General features: G+C 34.6%; 2 protein-coding genes across 3 annotated transcripts; both read right to left on the bottom strand.

Moving 5' to 3' along the window:
* Positions 1-2,363: 2,363 nt before the first annotated feature.
* Positions 2,364-10,077, bottom strand: LOC148622429 (uncharacterized). Its single transcript, XM_088573855.1, has 3 exons — positions 10,050-10,077; positions 3,915-4,065; positions 2,364-3,021 (listed from the first exon to the last, which is right to left on the bottom strand). Exons 1-3 carry the CDS (start codon positions 10,075-10,077, stop codon positions 2,364-2,366), a joined length of 837 nt encoding a protein of 278 aa, XP_088429981.1.
* Positions 10,078-10,862: 785 nt separating this feature from the next.
* LOC148622428 (ribosomal protein uL24-like) lies at positions 10,863-17,848 on the bottom strand. Of its 2 annotated transcripts, none has more exons than XM_088572329.1 (4): positions 17,796-17,848; positions 16,449-16,628; positions 14,821-14,961; positions 10,863-11,007 (listed from the first exon to the last, which is right to left on the bottom strand). In XM_088572329.1, exons 2-4 carry the CDS (start codon positions 16,614-16,616, stop codon positions 10,885-10,887), a joined length of 432 nt encoding a protein of 143 aa, XP_088428455.1. In that variant the 5' UTR covers positions 16,617-16,628; positions 17,796-17,848; the 3' UTR covers positions 10,863-10,884. The 2 variants fall into 2 exon arrangements, with proteins under 2 accessions (XP_088428455.1, XP_088428456.1); XM_088572330.1 differs by having other exon boundaries at positions 16,449-16,625.
* Between the last annotated feature and the right edge of the window lie 936 nt (positions 17,849-18,784).

Genomic DNA, 18,784 nt, shown 5'->3' with positions numbered 1-18,784 from the left:
CGATCGGCCTTCAATGGGAACAACTCATTGTAATGAGAATACATTAATTGTTGATCTCATTCAAAAGAAGGAACGTTGATTAGCCAGATCATTTGATGTCAGTATCCGCTATAAAGATAACGTTATCATCAAACGGGCATTTTTTACATCGCATCTACCCCCAACAAATAACTTGAGATAAAGGACACTCAAGACACTTTGAAGTCAGCCTCATATATTGATCTACTCTTCTAATTAATAAACGATGGAAAGGGAAAACTCATGACCGAACAATACAACAAATGCGATGAGTAGTCTTTCTGCATCGTCAACTGTCCGGTCTTCTGTAGCAACATCCATTCAGTACCTGCGTATGGAGTTCATTTGTTATTATGTCAGAAGACAAAACTCCGCAGACTTCTTACATATAGGCTTCTGGAGTAGGGTTTTGTTGTTACAAGATTATATATAACTACTCCAGCAATGCCAGAGGTTGTCTGGCAAGCTATTTTCTGACTTGGTGCCATCCTAACCTCTAGTATCTGACATGTTGAAAGCCACCGCAAATGTTAATAGCTAAACACGTGTTATAAAACTTTATGTCTTTTATTTACATAAAAGAAGTTTAACCTACTGGAAATTGAACGATAAAATCCTAAATATTTGTTAAATAACTAGAAACATTTGTAATGAAGACAGTTGTCAAAATGACCAGCAATTTTGAATTAGGTCACTAATTTTACGGAATACAATATAGTTTTGACAAAACAAACTTAAAGTTTGTAAAGGCAATTCGTTGGTTAATTTGATATGTTCGTTTCGCAAATTTAGAGAGCCGTAATTTTATCAACCGGAATTATACACTCGAAGGCTAAAAACCAAATATGAAGTTCCTTTTAACTGTTTTTACAAATGATTTCCAGGATTGCTGGATTTTCTCATCAGGTAGGTCATTGTTTTTCTTTAGTCACCATCTCCCGTGTAATAGTAAAGAAACTGTATAAAACGTTTAAAATGGAAAATAGTTTACTATAATTCTGCCGATTTCAATGAACGGCGGAACGAGCGTTATGCAATATGCCGCTCGGAAGTAAGAGGTTTGGGTATGGAGGAACGGAATTCCAACCTCTTACGTTGTAGGAATAGCCGTGTCACAGTTACCCTATTCTCCTAGTCTACCCCAGACGTGACATATTTTACAAGTAAGCAACTTGTCGTCACTTGTTGCTCAGTTAGTTTTGTTTCTATGTACGTGTTTTTGTTATTTCATGCACGTTGTCTCATCTGTGTGTCTAGTTCCTTGTGTTGTCCTTGGGTTATGTTCGTTTTCATGTGTCGTTCAAATCCTGGTTCCAATGTATATGTACATGTATTAAAACATTATATCTACTTTGCAAACCTAGTTTCTAAAAATCAGAACCCTGAATTATACTGCTGTTAGAACAAAGAGCTTAGGCATCTTAACTTAACAAAAATGATATGATTAAGAACATTAAAAATCTAATATTTTGTTTCTTACGTGTGTGACTGTCACTTTTGGAAATCATGGATTGTTATTAGTTATTTACGGAGTTGACTTCTCTTTGAGTATTTTTAAACTATATAATTGTTGACAGCAATTACCTAAACAAATGATTCACGCTGGAAATCAATGCGAGTAGGGTTAAATTAACAAATACAGGGGGATGATTTGGCATCGGTGAAGATGTTGCAGAGTAAATATATTATGATACTGGATATCATCAACCTTACTTTCATTAGGGTTCCGCAGCGAAAAGTGAGAGACGCCCAAACAAATTGTGACCGGGCTGTAATTTTTTTTGGTGTAGGCTTTTGATTGGCATGATGGTAGATCAGCTGAAGACATTGCGTCGCATACCATGGTCGATGACCTTTGACTACAATGTCAAATTAATGGTTTTAAGCATTGATGATGTACATTGATCGATTCCACTATCACAGTGATATCTTGTGCCAACAAGTTATTTATACATCGTAGGCTTATATAGTCTCCTTACAAATTGGCATTTTTCAGTACTACCCAAATTATAATGGTTGTATCGACATAAGACCTGATTAAGGAGTTACTTATGTTTTCTTTTTTCTTTTCTTTTTTTTTTAATTTCAGGGACAATCCGTTCGCATTGGGTGCGGGGAAAACGGGGATTACACCTTTTGTTGAAAAAATTTTGTGAAATTTGTGAAATATTTTGATAAAAATGAGCAAATGATTGGCTTAGAATGCGCACACCTTTTCATGAATTCCCGGGCTCGTCCTTTCGACCAGTAGTCAAATCACACACTTGGTAGTGGGTGCTAAACTCCGAGAGTGCCCAAACAATGACGTCAATCCAACACAAATGTATTTTTATTACAGTATGAAATTAGGGTTCAAAGTCATTGTAAAATCTTCCTAAAGTGGTCATATTTCGTGAGTTCTGGTGGAGAAGGCTCACTGCAATGGTCGTGAATTTGTTTTCAGTATTCCTGCTGACAAACCAAGAATACCGGAAAATATAATGGGCGGCTTCCAAGCGAGGGAGAATTTCTTTCATGTACTGTAGCTGATGTTCAGCAGAGTTGTCTTGTGGGCAGGCAAACTCGGTCAGCCATATCGGCTTCTGATACCGATTCCACAGTTGTTCAAGATACGACATAGTGTCATTTGAGTTGCAATGATATGAATGTGTAGCAATATGATGGATTCTACAATTGCGACAAAGTTTGAAGAATTCATCTAACCAATCAATCGGTTTATAATTGCATGTTGCACATTGACCGACCGCAGGGCTTACAAGAATCTTCCCACGTGCTTTTTGCTGAATGACTTTCCAATGTCGCACGGCTGTTCTCGGGGACATTTTAGACTGACTGTCAAAGTTTGGTTCGTTGAAGCCAAGAACATATTTAGCCTGTCGAGGTATATGTATTGGTGTATCTACTCCATGTCTCCAACCCCAAATCATCGGAACGTAACCAGGCTTCAAGTCATGCGAACATTTGTGTTTAGTGTGTTCCCATGGAGCTTCGTGCCAATCATACCTAAAAAAAATAACCGTATATATTTGAAGAGAGTACCATTCAGTTAAGTAATCATTGTATATTCGTAGCTAATATACTACCATAACAGACTCATACGTCTGCACCATCAAACTTCCTTATAGACAAAACAATTAGCGTTGTTTTTTTAATCTTCATCCCGAATTTATGCCCCTCAGACAGACAGATTGCAATTAATTATAGTGTACTTATATGCGTATTAGAAAGTCATACGGCAATGTTTTACATGGCGATGAGATGTTCAACAATTTATTATAGAACCATGTAAGAAGGTCCTTTTGTTGCAGTGATGCATAAACGAGTACAAAAAAGAGCAATTATATGAATATCTAAATTGTGAAATATAATTTTAAATTTGAAGAAACAACCAAGTACATTCTGTTCATCCAGATTTATTATACGACCCCAAAACATTTGCGGTCGTACAATGATACGGCGTTGTCGTCCGTGTCGTCGTCGTCCATTGGCATTTGTTTTTCGAATACAAATCTTTACAAAATTTTATAATAAATATTCGAAACCACAAAAGGAAGCCTGGCATTAAAGGGGGACCAAAAAAGTAGCATTTTATAGAAGTTAACTTTATAACTCCTGACCAGTAAAAGCATACGAATGTAGATGATTAAACATGTACTCTATACCACATTGGTCATACCGGTTTTGATTTTGGGGGTTTAGACTTGAGCCAACGCCTCTCCAATTCTAAGTGCAAATCCAGGGTAGTTTGAGCACCGTACAATTTTCCCACCATTTAAAAATAATTCCAAATTGTCATCGTTCTGTGACAGCGCTCAACTAATGTTTTCTAAGTGTGTTTAATGCATTTCAACAAAATAATTTGGATACAAGTTCATAATTATCTGTTATCTACTCACCACCAGTGAACATTGGTAAAAACACGTTCATCACCACAGCGTCTATGGAGTCTGTCTCCGTCAGAAACTGCCACACCCTTCTTCAACGAAGCATCACAGATACTGGTCAAACAAAGAGTGATAAAAACAAACAATACGGAGACAGAAAAATCTAGAAAATAAAATATAATCAATTACATTGATAAGCCAACTGTCAGATTTTTTTTCACAATTTCTCAGTTGTGCTTTATAAGTTTTGATATATATTTGCATACTGATACAGCTTTTCTAAACACATTGGCATGCATCGAGTACTTGCTGTTTAAATACTTGAAAGAGTATACGTAAAGAAGTTTCTACTTTTTTGTTTGATTTTAAGTTTTCTCATTGTTTAACTAGCATTTATTTATATGCAACATATAGTAAAATTAAACGTTTCCAGGCCCCTGCTCTCCTCTATAAACATATGGACCATTCCCATTCATTCAGTAACATGATAATATCAATATGTTGGAAAAAATAATGGCATACCTCAATGTCATAGTCCCTAGAAAAAAGAGAGATCATACACAGAAGGCACAAATCATATCACTTTAACAACAACTTTCTCCTTTTTCCTTTGCTTGCTAACAACACAAATATTTGAACATGGAGGGAACTACGGCATTTTTCTTTAATTTTGACTGTAGTGAGATGGTACACCCAAGAAAACAGTAGACACGCTGACCAATTCCAAAAAATACACAAATATATTTCCTTAGGGGTAAAGATACTAAAAGGTGTAACAAATGCCCCCTTTTAATTTTCCACAGAACCCCTTCTATTTTCTTTTTCTACATGAAAAATGTCCCCTCTAATAGCTACACAATATAAAAAGCTTCGCCGAGTGCAGTGATGTGGCGTACGTTGTTGGTGTCACATTCGATTGAACCGGGGCTGGTTACGAAAACCGAAATATTTCTATTAGAATGTGGAGGTATCAAAGGCAATACAGATTTTAAAATGTTCAAAAATGGCTGTTGTTTTAGGATTACAAACATAAATCTTTGAAAGATGCCGTTAATTGTGGAGGGAAAGCATTATTCGATCACAAGAACGTCCATGTGGACGGGTAACATTAAGAAATGCTTGCTTCCCATTTCACCAATACATCTAAGTTGTTTCTTGGCGTATTTCGATAAAACAAAGTTTTTGGAAAGAGCAGTTTGTGCCGCTGACGATGTCATATTTTTCATGACGTAATGATAAGATCAAAGCCTATTACAATATCACAAATACCTCCCCTTTGATATGGACATTGTAAAAATGGAAAGAAACCGATTTGAAGACAAAATGTTAGACTTTTTTTTTAAGGTTATGCGAACAGTTTTTTTTAATCGGGACTTTCATTAACTACATTTTATTACATAACCCGATGAAATTATATATAAATGTTCAATCCGTCTCTTTGTTAAAAGCCTTTTTGTCCGTATTTCAATTATGTCACAAATCTTAATTTTTTCAACGTTGGCCATTGGCTACTTTTTTGCTTACGGTTGTAAAATATAACAACGAATAGTATTTTTACCGAAGTATATTCACGCTTAAAGGACTGTATAAATATTCAGAATATCATGTTTATTCTAAAAAATAATGAGTTTTGTTGTCTAATAGTAGATAAATAAGCACGTATGTTGTGATGTCACGTTGTCTTTTTCCCGACGTTTTCTACACGTTGCGTGCTACCCAGTCTTAACCAAAAGCTTTTTTCGTTAGCTTTTAGCGAACTAATAACTATGAAATTTTGAATTTTACATGTATATATGCTGCAGATAGTATATCCTAAAAATAATGGTACTTGGTTGAACATGTATCTAAGCGCATCAATTTATCTGTGTCTAACCAAAATGTCACAAAGCGCATTTTTGACGTTTCCAAAGTAACGTTCTGTTTTGCGACGTAAAAACTCTTTTAACGTCAATTTTGAAAACAATAAAAAGTATTGAAAAGTTAGAATACTAGATTAAATTATTACGACTGTGGACGTAATGAATAAAAAAAATACGATTTTAGCGAATCTGATAAAATAATCATGAAAGAAATTTTGAAAAGAAAACAGGAAGAAAAAAGCCTTTCAAAGTATTTTGAAATGTGTAGACACGCGCTTGCACATTTGCTAATGAAATATTGTAAAATCAACGTATTTCATGATCGTCTAATTACCTCTTGACAATTATTTTAGCTATAAGATATAAGCTGTACAAATATTGCAAAAATATTTTTTTGATTTTTTATTCAAATCGGACCAAAAACAAAACAAAACAATGATTTATTCTGGCGTGGCCTTTTTGATCCCATATAACTCGAAAACCGTAAGAGATATTCGAAATCTGATTGAAAAATGCAGGCAGGATTACTAATGATGAATCCAATGAAGAATCCAATGAAATAAAAAAAAATTCGAAATCGGACATAAAAAAGAAGTTATGAAAATGTTTTTAGGCGTTGTTCAACTTTGACCCCTATAACTTAAAAACGGTCCAAAACACATAAAATCTGCTGTACATTTGTTTAACCGAATTAAATAAAGAACACATTAAAAATAGAGTATTTAAAATCGAAGAAAACAACCAATCTTCATGGGTTTTAATAAAATACGTATTTTTACCCTTTTTGGCCCCTTTTTCAAAAGCGACAGGGGCAACAAAGTCCAAATTAAATAAAAAATCTTATTTGTTTGTAAAATCAAAACAATTCGTCAACCACAACTAAAGTTATCGCACGGAAACGAAGTGTCCCCACACCACGACGACGACTGCGCCATAACATTATACAACCGCACGTTTTTTTTTTCTCGTCGTATAATAAAAACGGGAGATTTCGCTCTCAAATTTTCTCAAAGAGGGAGATTTGCCAAGGTTTTGTTTGCTCGAAATGTTATGCAACGGACCTTATAAAGTTCCGAAACGAGTTCATGTATTCGGAAATATCAACATACATCTACATTAGAGATATAAAATCAAATAAAAAAGATTTACTTTATACGCTTTCACAATATGATTTCCTATTCTCTTAGGATAAAATGTCCCTCAAATCATTTTTAAATGGTTGATGCCAAACTGTTTACCATATCAGGATGTAACGATTATAGAACGATGTACGTTGCAATACAAAAAAGACGTCAAATTTTGCCGCTTTCGACGTTACCAAAAATGACACCAAAACGTACGCTACGTCAGTATGATACGTCCACAGTGGTCAAACCCTGAACTGCTGGGGCAAGTGTGGACACAGAAATAGTTTTTGACACACTTAAGCATAGGGACTTACTAATTATGAACGCAACAACTTGTTTGGACACTATGTTGCACAAAATTTGAAAATTGAATAATTTTTTTCAAAATCAGACCAAAAATAGAAGTAGATTTGATGGGGCGGTCCCTTTGACCCAGTATAAGTTGAAAACAGTATGAGATATATGAAATCTGATTGAAAAATGCAGGCAGGAATCAATAAAAAAGTGTCGAAATAGGACCCCAAAAAAAGTCGATTTTCGGGATAATGGCCCCTTTTAACTCGAAAACGGTCCAAAACGCTTCTAATCTGCTGATACACTAGTTTACCAGAATTAAATCAGAAACAGAATAAAAAAGAAATAATCAAAATCGGAAGAAAAGAAAACATTCTACATGTACCCTTTTGGCCCCTTATTCTAAAACGGTAGAGACCACAAAGTCCAAATTAAACAGGAGCCTTCCTTTAGTGTTAAGTAAAGTTAAATCAAAATTTCATAATTGGTCAATCACAACTTAAGTTATTGCACAAAACGAAAACCAAGTGGCTACGGACGACGACACCATACCATAAATACGACCGCATTTTTTGTTTGTTTGGTCGTACAAAAATGACCCCCCCCCTCCGAGAAATGATGAGCTCCACCCCACTCCTTTTGCCGGTAAAATAATAAATTCCTTACAGTACTACACTCAATTTTGAAGGTAATACACAAACAACATTTAGTTAGATTTTCTTTGTTGTGTTTTCTTAATTATATGTTAATGGTTTAAATGTGGTCGTTGTGGTAATTTTCTTTAAAACTGAAAGTTTGATGAAACTGGGGCGGTGTTTTTTTTCTTATTTTTACGAATTCATGACTCCCGTAGGTGAAGATGATTTAATTGGGCCAACTGAATAAAAAAAATGACTGAATGCTTTTGAAGCTAGGAATGCCGAGTGCCTTGATTAGAAATCTCGTGACTTAATGTGATGAAATTTAAAATAAAAATTTGAGGTATAAATTTAGGGATATTGCGCAACTAGACTGATTACAATTAACATATATGATTGACATATATATTAACTCTTATAAAAGAGAAATCTAAGATAATAAAAATATAAAGTCGGTCAAAAATTACTTTAAAAACCCCAGGACGGAATATTTTCACACTAGTCCCGCCATTATCGAAAAAGTTGATCCCTTAACGATTTAGCTAGTAACACCAAGAATTTAACACAACACATACCCTATCCAGAGATTCAGTCGAACAGTAAATAACATGAGCATCCTCATCATCCTTTTAATTCAATAATTACCACAAGTCTTTATAATTTCAAAATTTGTTACGAATTAAAGTCTCAAAATTAACAATTCTTTCGACACTTCATGATTAATTTTCAGTAGTATTTTGGCAAATGCCGACCTTTATCTCGCTTTCTCCTTTGTTTCGTTCTTGGTAGGCAGTGTACTTTAAATACAGAAAGATTTTGTTCTTGGTAGGGAGGAGAGTGAACGATAGGATAGAAACAGTTTATGAGGGAAGAAAAAAAGAACTTACATTCTTTCATTTCAAATTTTCCAAATCATGCAGAATGTGATTTTTTTTGGTTCCCATGTCCAATATACAATAACCCGTTTAAGTATTTAAGAAAATAAAAATCAAATAGGCTTTGAATGGTGATGTTTATGTTAAATCTTTATTATTGTCCACTGTGTATAGGTGTTGTCTTTTGTATTTTAAAATCAATTCTGATCATTAACCTATTACGTTTGTAGGGATAAAAAGGACTTTAGATTTAAACACGCATTTGAGAGGTGCTTCAACAGTCAGTTTCATATATTACCACTCAAAACCGCACACATTTTTGGTATGTTTACCTAGGCCTTTTACGCCTACTCCAAAGACATAACTGCTATATTATCAGAAACAATTGCTGCTCTATAAATAATCACAGGGGCTTGCTCCACTATCAAATATGCAGTATACTGGTGGGCTGCAAGCTCCGATGCCGTAACAAAACAAAAATGCAGAAATCATTTCTACTAAATATAACCCGATAGACGTACTTGGCTACATATTTCAGGAACAAGTTAACAAATTGATATACCCGGGACAGATCAAGATGTTTTGAAAAAAAAGAGGGGTGGTTACAAGACTATGATTTACTCATATGTATACTCGAAATTAAGAAAATTGAATCAAGAAGGCGCTAGGACTGCTTGGTTTCACCTAGTGTTGAAGTTAGTTTTCGGGATCAAGTTGACGATCTGCTCCATACGACGATACCGCTGCACGAACATTTTCGTCTGTATACATGTATTACTAGTCGGGATGCATAATTGATAGTGGGAGCAAGTCCTTGTGGAGAGTCGACAATGACGTGTTTCTATTTTTTTTTTCATCAAGTCGTTTCAAGAAAAAAATATTGATATCCCTCCTCCATCTACATCCGAGCCTCCTGTTCTTGGCGACAGTTTTCATGCCCATCTAATTTACTTAAAAGTAAATTGGCGTGAACACAAAGCCATTTGATTTGTCCATACTATGATCTGTCTCGAATCTTAATGAGCAACTCGGCGGCGGGTGTTACTAAAGGAGCAACCATATGATTTTTATGGGAGGCTAGGATCAAATTTTTCGTCCTGGGTATTTTTTTTTTGTGTGTGTTAAGACTCCTGAATTTGTATTTTTTCATCATCATTACAAATATGACAATTAAAGCATTCAGGTGTTCACAATAACATATCCGGATTTTTTTTCCACAAATGCATCATGCCATTTTTTTCAAATTTAATCCTAGCCAGCTCCCCCAATAAAAATCATATGGTTGCTTCCTAAATAAAGCAGGGGATGCTTACACTACCAATGCACATGGTCCATTTAGGCGCCAAATTCCTACTGTAGTCTAAGTCATCTTTGATTTGCATTCTTTTATTTGCAAGTGATTTTTGTCTTTTTGGGGGATCAATCCAGGATTACCACATTGGGCTGTAACGTTCTGACATTATTTTCATTTAGCAATTAATGGATGTCTTATGGAGAACTACAGCTCGTAAAAGCAGTAAAATAAGCCAGCATATTTTTTTGATTACTGTTCTTATTTATGCAAGGTAATGGCCATTCCAGATGTGCTCATACGTCTATAGAATATAGAACTCAAGACAATGTATACTCCACCGACCAACCACTCCTTTTTTCGTGTGTAGCAAAATCATTCCATGGGAAATATTTTATCCAAGTTCCAATATATGCGACTTTCATTCAAACCCTTTTCTTAACTCAAATCACAACAGAAACCATTTAAATATGAGGTGTTCTCCGTGAGGCAGGGTAGTGCCAGATTTTTTAAAACTTGTAATTAAACTAAAAACCTGGAACCTTTCCCCTTTTTATCAATTACCGTATGTTGTCAGAATATATAGCTCAGCTTCTGACAGTCATCACAATCAAGAGATGATTAGAACGATCATGGCATATTATAAATGTATACTCTTTCCACTTTGAAAACTTTACAAGATATGGTGATCCATTTATATATATATATGGTCATAAATGTCACCAGATAGTCTGCCTTAAAACTGTTTCAGGAATGGAAATGAGCCTTTTACCTCATTAGTCAAATTAAAAACTTTTCTTGGGGGTGGGGGTTGGTGGTTTGAGTGAACCTAAGTTTGCAAAACATGACATCTGAACAACAATTCAAACACAAAAATTTTCCCATCATGTTTAATAGTTTATGTTTCCATGGCAGCAGATTCCTCTGTGTATTTGCCTTTGTCAGCTACTTGTCTTGATCTAGCCTTGCGCTCCAAAATCCTTTTTCTGTCTTTATCAATCTTTAATTTTACAATTACTACCTGTAATCACAAACAAAATATCAATCATAATTTTCAATTTAATCTTACACAATTCATCTGATCTTTAATACCTTCAGAATAACAAGATATCAATATAACTATTTGTATATTACAGTACAAATGAAGAATGGAACCAAAGGAAATAGTCAATTGTAGTCCTGACCTTCACAAACCACATTTTATCATCGGAAGACATACTGAGAATCACTGTATCTTTAATATATCATTACAATACCAGTATTTTTGTCACCTAAGTAAATAATTACAGGTAGGTAGATAAGTAATTTTTTCAAAGGGGGTTAAAATTAGAAAAACAGTGTGCAGTAGTACCAATGCACTGAAGATCATTCATATTCCATTGACCAAAATGGTTGCTAAGGACACCATTACAGACAACAGATACATGTAGATGGTAACATTGGATTATTGAAAGATAAAAATCTAGGTGTGATTCAGTGGCTAACTCTCCACTGATACTCGGAGCAACCATTTAGTTGATGAAACTAATCCATTTCTGAAGCGAATACCAGTTATTCTGAATATTTCAAGGTTGACTGAGTATCAGGAAACAAACATATTTACTAGTAATTGCATAATTATTGTAAAACTGTATTTGTGTCAAGGAACCTAACTAAATACAGGATGGATTTAGTCAGGAGGGTTAGCAAATCATATTGATGTTGCATGTGTAACTGCAGAAATAAGTCATTATGGATTTATTCTGGTGCAACATGCTTCTAAGACCACATTTTTTTTTAATTTGTTAGTTAACAGATCTGTTGATCTGATTTTTCCAGCTATGAGAAAAAAAAAGAAAATAGGAATTTCAGTTTTCCAATTGATTTTTTTTTATTGCCACCGACTACAAAAAAATTTTCAAGTGCAAAATTATAACATTGACTTTTAAACTAAAGTTATGAACAATGCCAGTGCTAGTTTTGTACATTCAACAACTTTGACAAAGCTAAGTCAGTGAGAAGATCAAAAGAAAATAGCTGCATAAATTTCACCACTTCAATAAAATCATATTTCAGGGATTTGGTAGTTTGGGAAACAAGTTAACACTGGCTATAGACGATAATATCAAAATATCTCTCTAACTGAAAAGAATGGAGCAGTTCTTGTAAATGATTAGGAGTTTAAACCTCTTGGGTTTGTTTTATTCTCAACAAAAAGTACATAAACTACAGGCTCAAGAGAGTCTGAATCACTCAACCATTTGCTTATTTGAAAAACTTGAGGAATAAGACAGTTTAAGTTAAAATCAACTAAATTGTCAAATGCAGGAAATGCTTTTCATAGCATTTTCATGACCTGAATCAGAATTTTGGTAAAGGCAACAATTTTTTGAATTTTTTTTTTCAAAAACTTGTCTTACGACCTTTAAGTTCCATTTTTAGTATAGGCTGCCATATCTATTCAGGGATTAAAAATCACAACAGTCATTTTGAGCACAATACACTAAAGAACTATTATGCTAATTTTCATTCAATGGTTTTAGAGAAGAAGATTTTCAAAGTTGTACACGTGAAAAAAAAAAAAAAACAAAAACAAAAAAAAACTGTTTCAGGGATCGTAACTCCTACATCAGTCAATGAATGGTTTTGCAGATTTCGGCGTAGGTCCTTCTCATGATGCTGAACAATAATACCCAAGCCAGAAATTTGCTAAAGGCAACGGTTTTTGAGTTATTTGCAAAAATACTGCCATCTGACCGCTATGTTCTATTTTTAGTAACAGCAGCAATGTTTTTTTATGAATCAACAATCCCAACAGTCATTTAGTGTGGGATACCCTATGGGAACATAAATGCCAACTTTCATTGAATCCTGTGCAATGGATTTCGAGAAGATTTTCAAAGTTGCAGATGCGAAAAATGCAAAAAACTTTCAGGGGCCATAACTCCTACATCAGTTGACCAATCATTTTGAAAATTTTGGCATAGGTCCATCTCATGATGCTGAACAATTTTACCCAGCCAGAAATTTGCTAAAGGCAACCGTTTTTGAGTTATTTGCAAAAAACTGCAATCTAACCCGTTCTATTTTTAGTAACAGTAGCCATGTTTTTTCATGGATCAAAAATCCCAACGGTCATTTTGTGCAGCACACCCTAAGGAACAATCATGCCAAGTTTAAACCTGTCAGTCCAGTAGTTTCAGAGGAGAAGATTTTTTAAAATTTGTCCATGACGATGACGACACTGACGATGGACGCCATGTGATGGCATAAGCTCACTTGGCCTTTGGCCAGGTGAGCTAATAAAGGGGAGATGATTGGTGGGAAAATTAAAGCCATGAAGTTTTGTGTGGACATATTTAAGAGAACTTATAAAACAATTGAGAAAATTCAGTTATAACATATTTGTTGTCTTCTTTTTTTTTCTGAATACCATTTCACCCTCCATAATTATTGAAGATTTATAAAAAATTACAAGTTTCATTGTCTACCAATCAATGACATATTACTAGCAGGAGTCAAGATCAACTTTTAGAGGCCAGTAGCCACCTGGGCTACTCAACTATAAAATCAATTAGCCCAGGAAAAAAGTTGGTAACCCAGACTTTTTAAGACAAAATTTTGGTATGTAAAAATACTTGTTTGAGGGTATTAACTATTTGTTCATTGTTGAAGACCCTCATGCAACATCAAGATGCAGAACAGGAATAAAAGCCCTGTTCCTTGATAATTTTTATTTTTTTCACTGAATTGTGTGATTTGTTGTCACACGCACATTCACTCGCTCACTATATAGCCTCCCTATTTACATGTATATGCATCATGGAAAACCAAAAAATGTGCCTTGGATAAAATATCTCTTTAAGCCCAGAAATAAAATTTCACATTTTATGAAATACTGGATGCTGAAATTAATAAGCAATTTTAAATAAGAAACTGACATTGGTTATGAACTATTTCTGTATTAATAGAACTGGTTATCAATAAAATTTAACAAGGGACGCTACGTTTCCTATCAAATGGTAACCAGTTAAAACTCCAACTGCAACTTCTGTTTACAATAACAACTTATCAAATTTCCACTAAGCCCTTCTGCAACACAACTTGTTTAACCTAAATAGAAAACTAGAAAAAGATGGAATAAAATCCTTCACATGGCACAACTTGAATATAGAATGCAATTAAATGTTGAATACAGAATAAAGTTTTGATCATTAAACAGTGAGTCAAAACCCCCAAAATTTCTTCATTACACAGTATGACTATGACACCTTGTGCAGGGTATGATACAAACTTTTCTCACTTGGAAGCCCACAGGACAATTTGACAGATAAAATAAGTGGTCCACTAAACTGTCTTGCTATCTTTTCCCTTGGACTAATAAAATTTTAAGAATTAATATAGGGTGCCCAAAGGACTACCAATTTACATTTCAAGGTTGTCCTTCCTAAAATAAGGTAGGTACAAGACTACTGAACCATAGCTAGTGTTGAACCCTATTGTGGTAAAATTTCAAAGAGACCCATACACTTATACTTAAGTTATTGCCTTGAAATCAACTGTTTATAGGTGTGGATGCCAGCTGCAATTCTTAGCAGTCACATAAAAAAATATTACCACTGATGAACAGATCTTCTGCATTACAAATGTATTTGTGTCATGGAACCTCACTAGATATTAACAAAATTTAGTCAGGAGGGTTAACAAATGTTAATATAGCATGTGTAACTGCAGAATGTAGTCATATTGGCTTAATTCTGGTGCAACATGCAGTAGAATCTAACGGATACCATTTTTACAAGAAAAAATAATTACATTGTTGTATATGGCCAAAATAGTATGAATATGAACTTACCTTGGATGGGTCGATTCCTACGTGAACTGAAGCTCCATTAGCTTTCTCTCTTTGTATTCTTTCAATGTATATCACAAATTTCTTTCTGTAAACCTGGACAACTTTTCCTACTTGTTGTCCTTTGTAGTGACCACGTACTACCTAGTAAAAGATGAGATTCAAAATGTTCAGTTTGTTTGTTTGTTGGGGTTCAACATCCGAGCAGCAATATTTCAGCTATATTCAGATGATGAACATGAAATTGATGATAAAATGAACATGAAATAATGATGAAATGAAAAAGGGATGGGATACAAGGGCAGTGGGGCCGACAAATTTGGATTGCCACTGGAAATAGGGAGAGGTGGGTAGGATCGGGCAATTTAGCCTCTTGTGGCGGAGCCCTGTGGTTCCTACTCCGGGAGAATACCACAGTAGGGTTCTTTAACGTGCGAGGAACATGGCGTCTTTCCCAAAACAGTGCACCACTATGGTTTGCGGTCAGGTTTTCCATATTATAGCCTGACAACTCCAGCATGGAACACGCCAGGGGTACCCCATTCCACCACCTGGGGCACACATCCCAATTGCTCTGTGGGCTGAGCGCCCTAGCCCCCTGCTGCAGGCCTATTCTTTTGACACCTGGACCAGCACGGGGCCAAAATGTTCAGAACTATACTTATCTTAATGAAAAAAAAAGAAAAAAAAAAAAGAAACACTGTCATATAGATATTTATATTTAGGGAAGGTAAAATTATCCTACTTCACATGGACATTAATTTAGGGCCCTTGACTGCACTTTTCACATCACAAAAGTATTATTTTTGAAGTGTTGCATGATGACATTTGTTGTGGGGACGTACATTTATTTTACGCTGAAATGAAAAGAGCACCCCTCTTGAAGGCCAAAGGTGGAGTTTACATAGTAATAAATGAATAAATTGATTTTCAATTTCCGAGAAGATAAGGACACCATTAACAGAATTTATCACCACCCATCCCCTTAAACTGTATTTTTATTTTCTGACTATGAATTCTTGTTAAAAAGTTGGAATATTAGTGTAGTTTTGAATAATTTTGCAAAGATAAGATATTGCATTTCATTATTTCATAAGTAACAGACCCAAATAAAATGCAATATTTTAAGACCCTTAATTTTTCAGATATATGATATTTTTCAGAAATTGTTTGAGCGCCTAATCTTGACATTGGTGACAAAGAGAAGTTTTAAGTTATTTTCTCTTAGAAAAAGAACAAAACTGACTTTAAAAATACTTCTCCATGTCAAATACAAATGGGAGAAGTGAGCATAAACAAGGAGAAGCGTTTGCTCATTTTGTCTTCTAGGTTAGGCCCTGATTGTTCTAAACTTTTTAACATTTGTTTTTTTTTTTATAAGTTCATGATTTCAAATGAACTACAAAGTGTATACGAACTTGAGATTTTATTTTTGCTGGAATCTTTTGTTATCTAAAATTGACCCCGTTTTACCACCAAGGGGAATTCATCAAGAGAAAGAGTTCTATTTATCAACTGATTATCAAATAAAGGACCAAGAAATGACTAGTTAGTCAATGTTTTTGATTACCCTTTTTATGGACTAAAATTTATACCAGCTAAAGATCAAAATAGGTATGATCTCACCATACCTGTACTTCATCATCTTTCCTGATAGGCATGCTCCTAACATTGTACTTCTGTCTCAAATCTTTTGACAAAGGAGAGCTCATAATCTTCCTTCTAACATGAGATGGGGCATTGAAATGGCGCTTCCTATTTTTCCTCCTAGAGGAGGACACCATTTTATTGAACTTCATTTTGGCCTTCTGCTGAAAAAAAATGAAACTAGTCAAAACACTCAAGATTCTACACACAAGTAGGAAAACTAAAGCAGAACAGTTATTAAGGTTCATACATATTCACAAAAACCCGAAATATTATCCGAGTTTGTCTTAGGTACAATGAGAACCACAATCTGTAATGCACGATTTGCAGTCAATATTCAACCAGCGATGGAGATTAAGTACTGGTCAAAGAGTATATCTAGTTGTTTCAAGGCAGAAACCATTCCTCCTCATCTTCTCACCAAAATTGTATTTTTTCATGAAAATTGATGTTTTAGCTCATTTCAGAAAGCAAAGTATCAGCTATCGGACATTTTTCTTAAATTTTGGGCTTGGACTCAGGGCCTGATCTAGATATCGATGACAAGAAGTTGTTGTAAATTCTGTTTTAAAAATCAAAATACTGACATTTTTGTCTATGTAATCTATATCAAAATCTTCTCCCTATCAAAGACAAATGGGGAAAGTGAGCACAAACAAGAAGTTTTTGTCCATTTCTCCCTCTAGATTAGGCCCTGGGACTGTTCTACAGAGGACAAATCATTGTTTGGCGGTAATTACTTGCTGGCAAGAACTACTCGTGACCAATAAACACCTATGGCTATGCCAGAAATACTTCAGTATTAACGCAACATGATGAATTTGAAATTGACGGTGATAAAGAACTCATAATAGCAAATACACTTCCGTTTGCAATGGTTTCACCATTTAATATCCAATGGAACTTGAATGACAGACTATAGCATGCATGTAAAACGACTACGAATAAGAATACACTTATCTAATGAAGTGTTTTCGGCAATTTATTTTTTTAATCATATACTAAAAAAATTTCTGTTACGTATTGATAATTCGAGACTTCCAGTAAATTGTAATTTTAATATTGTCATTATAATATGTCAGCACATCTTAATCTGGCGCAGCTAATTTACATTTGTACCATATCCAGTATAGGACTGATCGTTGTTCTATGTTAGACCGAGGTATGATAAGACGAATTAATCGGTCCACGACAATGGACACTGTCTTAACAAGAAACCAGACAGTTCGTTAGATGTTTTTATATGACAAAGCCATTGTGACTTAATGCAGATGGCACATATGAAGCAAGGAATTTATCAGATTGTCTAAGTGTTTATAAATTTGCCGAACCTTCACGTTCTGGCCAATAACCGGAAAAGGAAGTTGATAAGGTTGGTACAAACAAAAACCCAAGCAATTGCTAGATTGATAACAACAACGGCCCACGAAAGTCTGTGTATTAGATTTAAAAAACACGGACATTTATTTCTATCAAATAATAAAGGACAAAACTTTTAATGAATTTTTATATAGTCCCTGTTCAGGTGTTTACAGGGTTTCCTTTGACACTAATTATTCTCCATATGAAGCCCACAGAGCTATTTTTGATAGATAAATTAGATAGTCCTTTATTTTTTTGTGGTCCTGTCCTCAGAACTAATATAATTCTATAGAATTAAATAAGATAGTCCAACCATTGAAATTTCACAGGACTATCGGACCACTGTTAGTGCCGAACCACGTCAAAAGACTGACCAAGGGTTCATATGGTTAAAGCTTGTTTGGACAGGGTTTTAGCTAGGATTTTGAGGGCTTTAATTATAGTGACTTTGCAGTAAAGCACGAACGACAGGGGTGGATCCAGGATTTTAGATTGGGGGAGGGGAGCGCACAGTTAAAATTTCATAGAAATTTTTTTTGAAGTTAATTTTTTCAAATATTCTTCTAGAGTGGGTGCAATGTAGATATTTTTGTGGTAAAATTAACGAGAAATTAAAGTTTCAGCCTAAAACCGCCTAAATCTACCCCTGACATCCCATGCTTTGCAAATTTTAGAATTGTATATATAGTCAATAGTATCATAAACTAAAGATATAAACACGCTTAATATATATTTGTGCTAGGGACCGGTCATTATTTATCTCCGGGTCGGCAAAAAAGTAGGGGGTCAGAGAAAATATAGCAGTGCTTGAAGGGAGGTATGTATTTTTTTGACCAATTGATGAAGGGGGGGGGGGTCATGATTATTTTTAAGAAAAATCATTTACACATGTACTTATGCAATATCTAGAATTTTATACATAATGTCCTGTGTAGTAAAGCTTTTTATGTTTGGTTCA

This window comes from Perna viridis, chromosome 3 (assembly GCF_037379345.1).
Source record: "Perna viridis isolate PV_CMFRI_1.1 ecotype Kerala chromosome 3, ASM3737934v1, whole genome shotgun sequence".
In the NCBI taxonomy this organism is placed as follows: domain Eukaryota; kingdom Metazoa; phylum Mollusca; class Bivalvia; order Mytilida; family Mytilidae; genus Perna; species Perna viridis.
The sequence above is the reverse complement of the archived record's forward strand: the minus strand, read 5'-3'. Positions and strand labels throughout refer to the sequence as shown.

Coding starts and splice junctions, on each gene's coding strand:
- LOC148622429 (XM_088573855.1), bottom strand. CDS start 10,077: ATGCAAATCAAAGATGACTTAGACTACA. Junction 4,066..10,049: donor CAAAGATGACTTAGACTACA/GTAGGAATTTGG, acceptor TTTATTTTCTAG/ATTTTTCTGTCTCCGTATTG. Junction 3,022..3,914: donor TTTACCAATGTTCACTGGTG/GTGAGTAGATAA, acceptor TATTTTTTTTAG/GTATGATTGGCACGAAGCTC.
- LOC148622428 (XM_088572329.1), bottom strand. CDS start 16,616: ATGAAGTTCAATAAAATGGTGTCCTCCTCTAGGAGGAAAAATAGGAAG. Junction 14,962..16,448: donor GGAAAGATGATGAAGTACAG/GTATGGTGAGAT, acceptor ATCTTTTACTAG/GTAGTACGTGGTCACTACAA. Junction 11,008..14,820: donor TAGGAATCGACCCATCCAAG/GTAAGTTCATAT, acceptor TTGTGATTACAG/GTAGTAATTGTAAAATTAAA.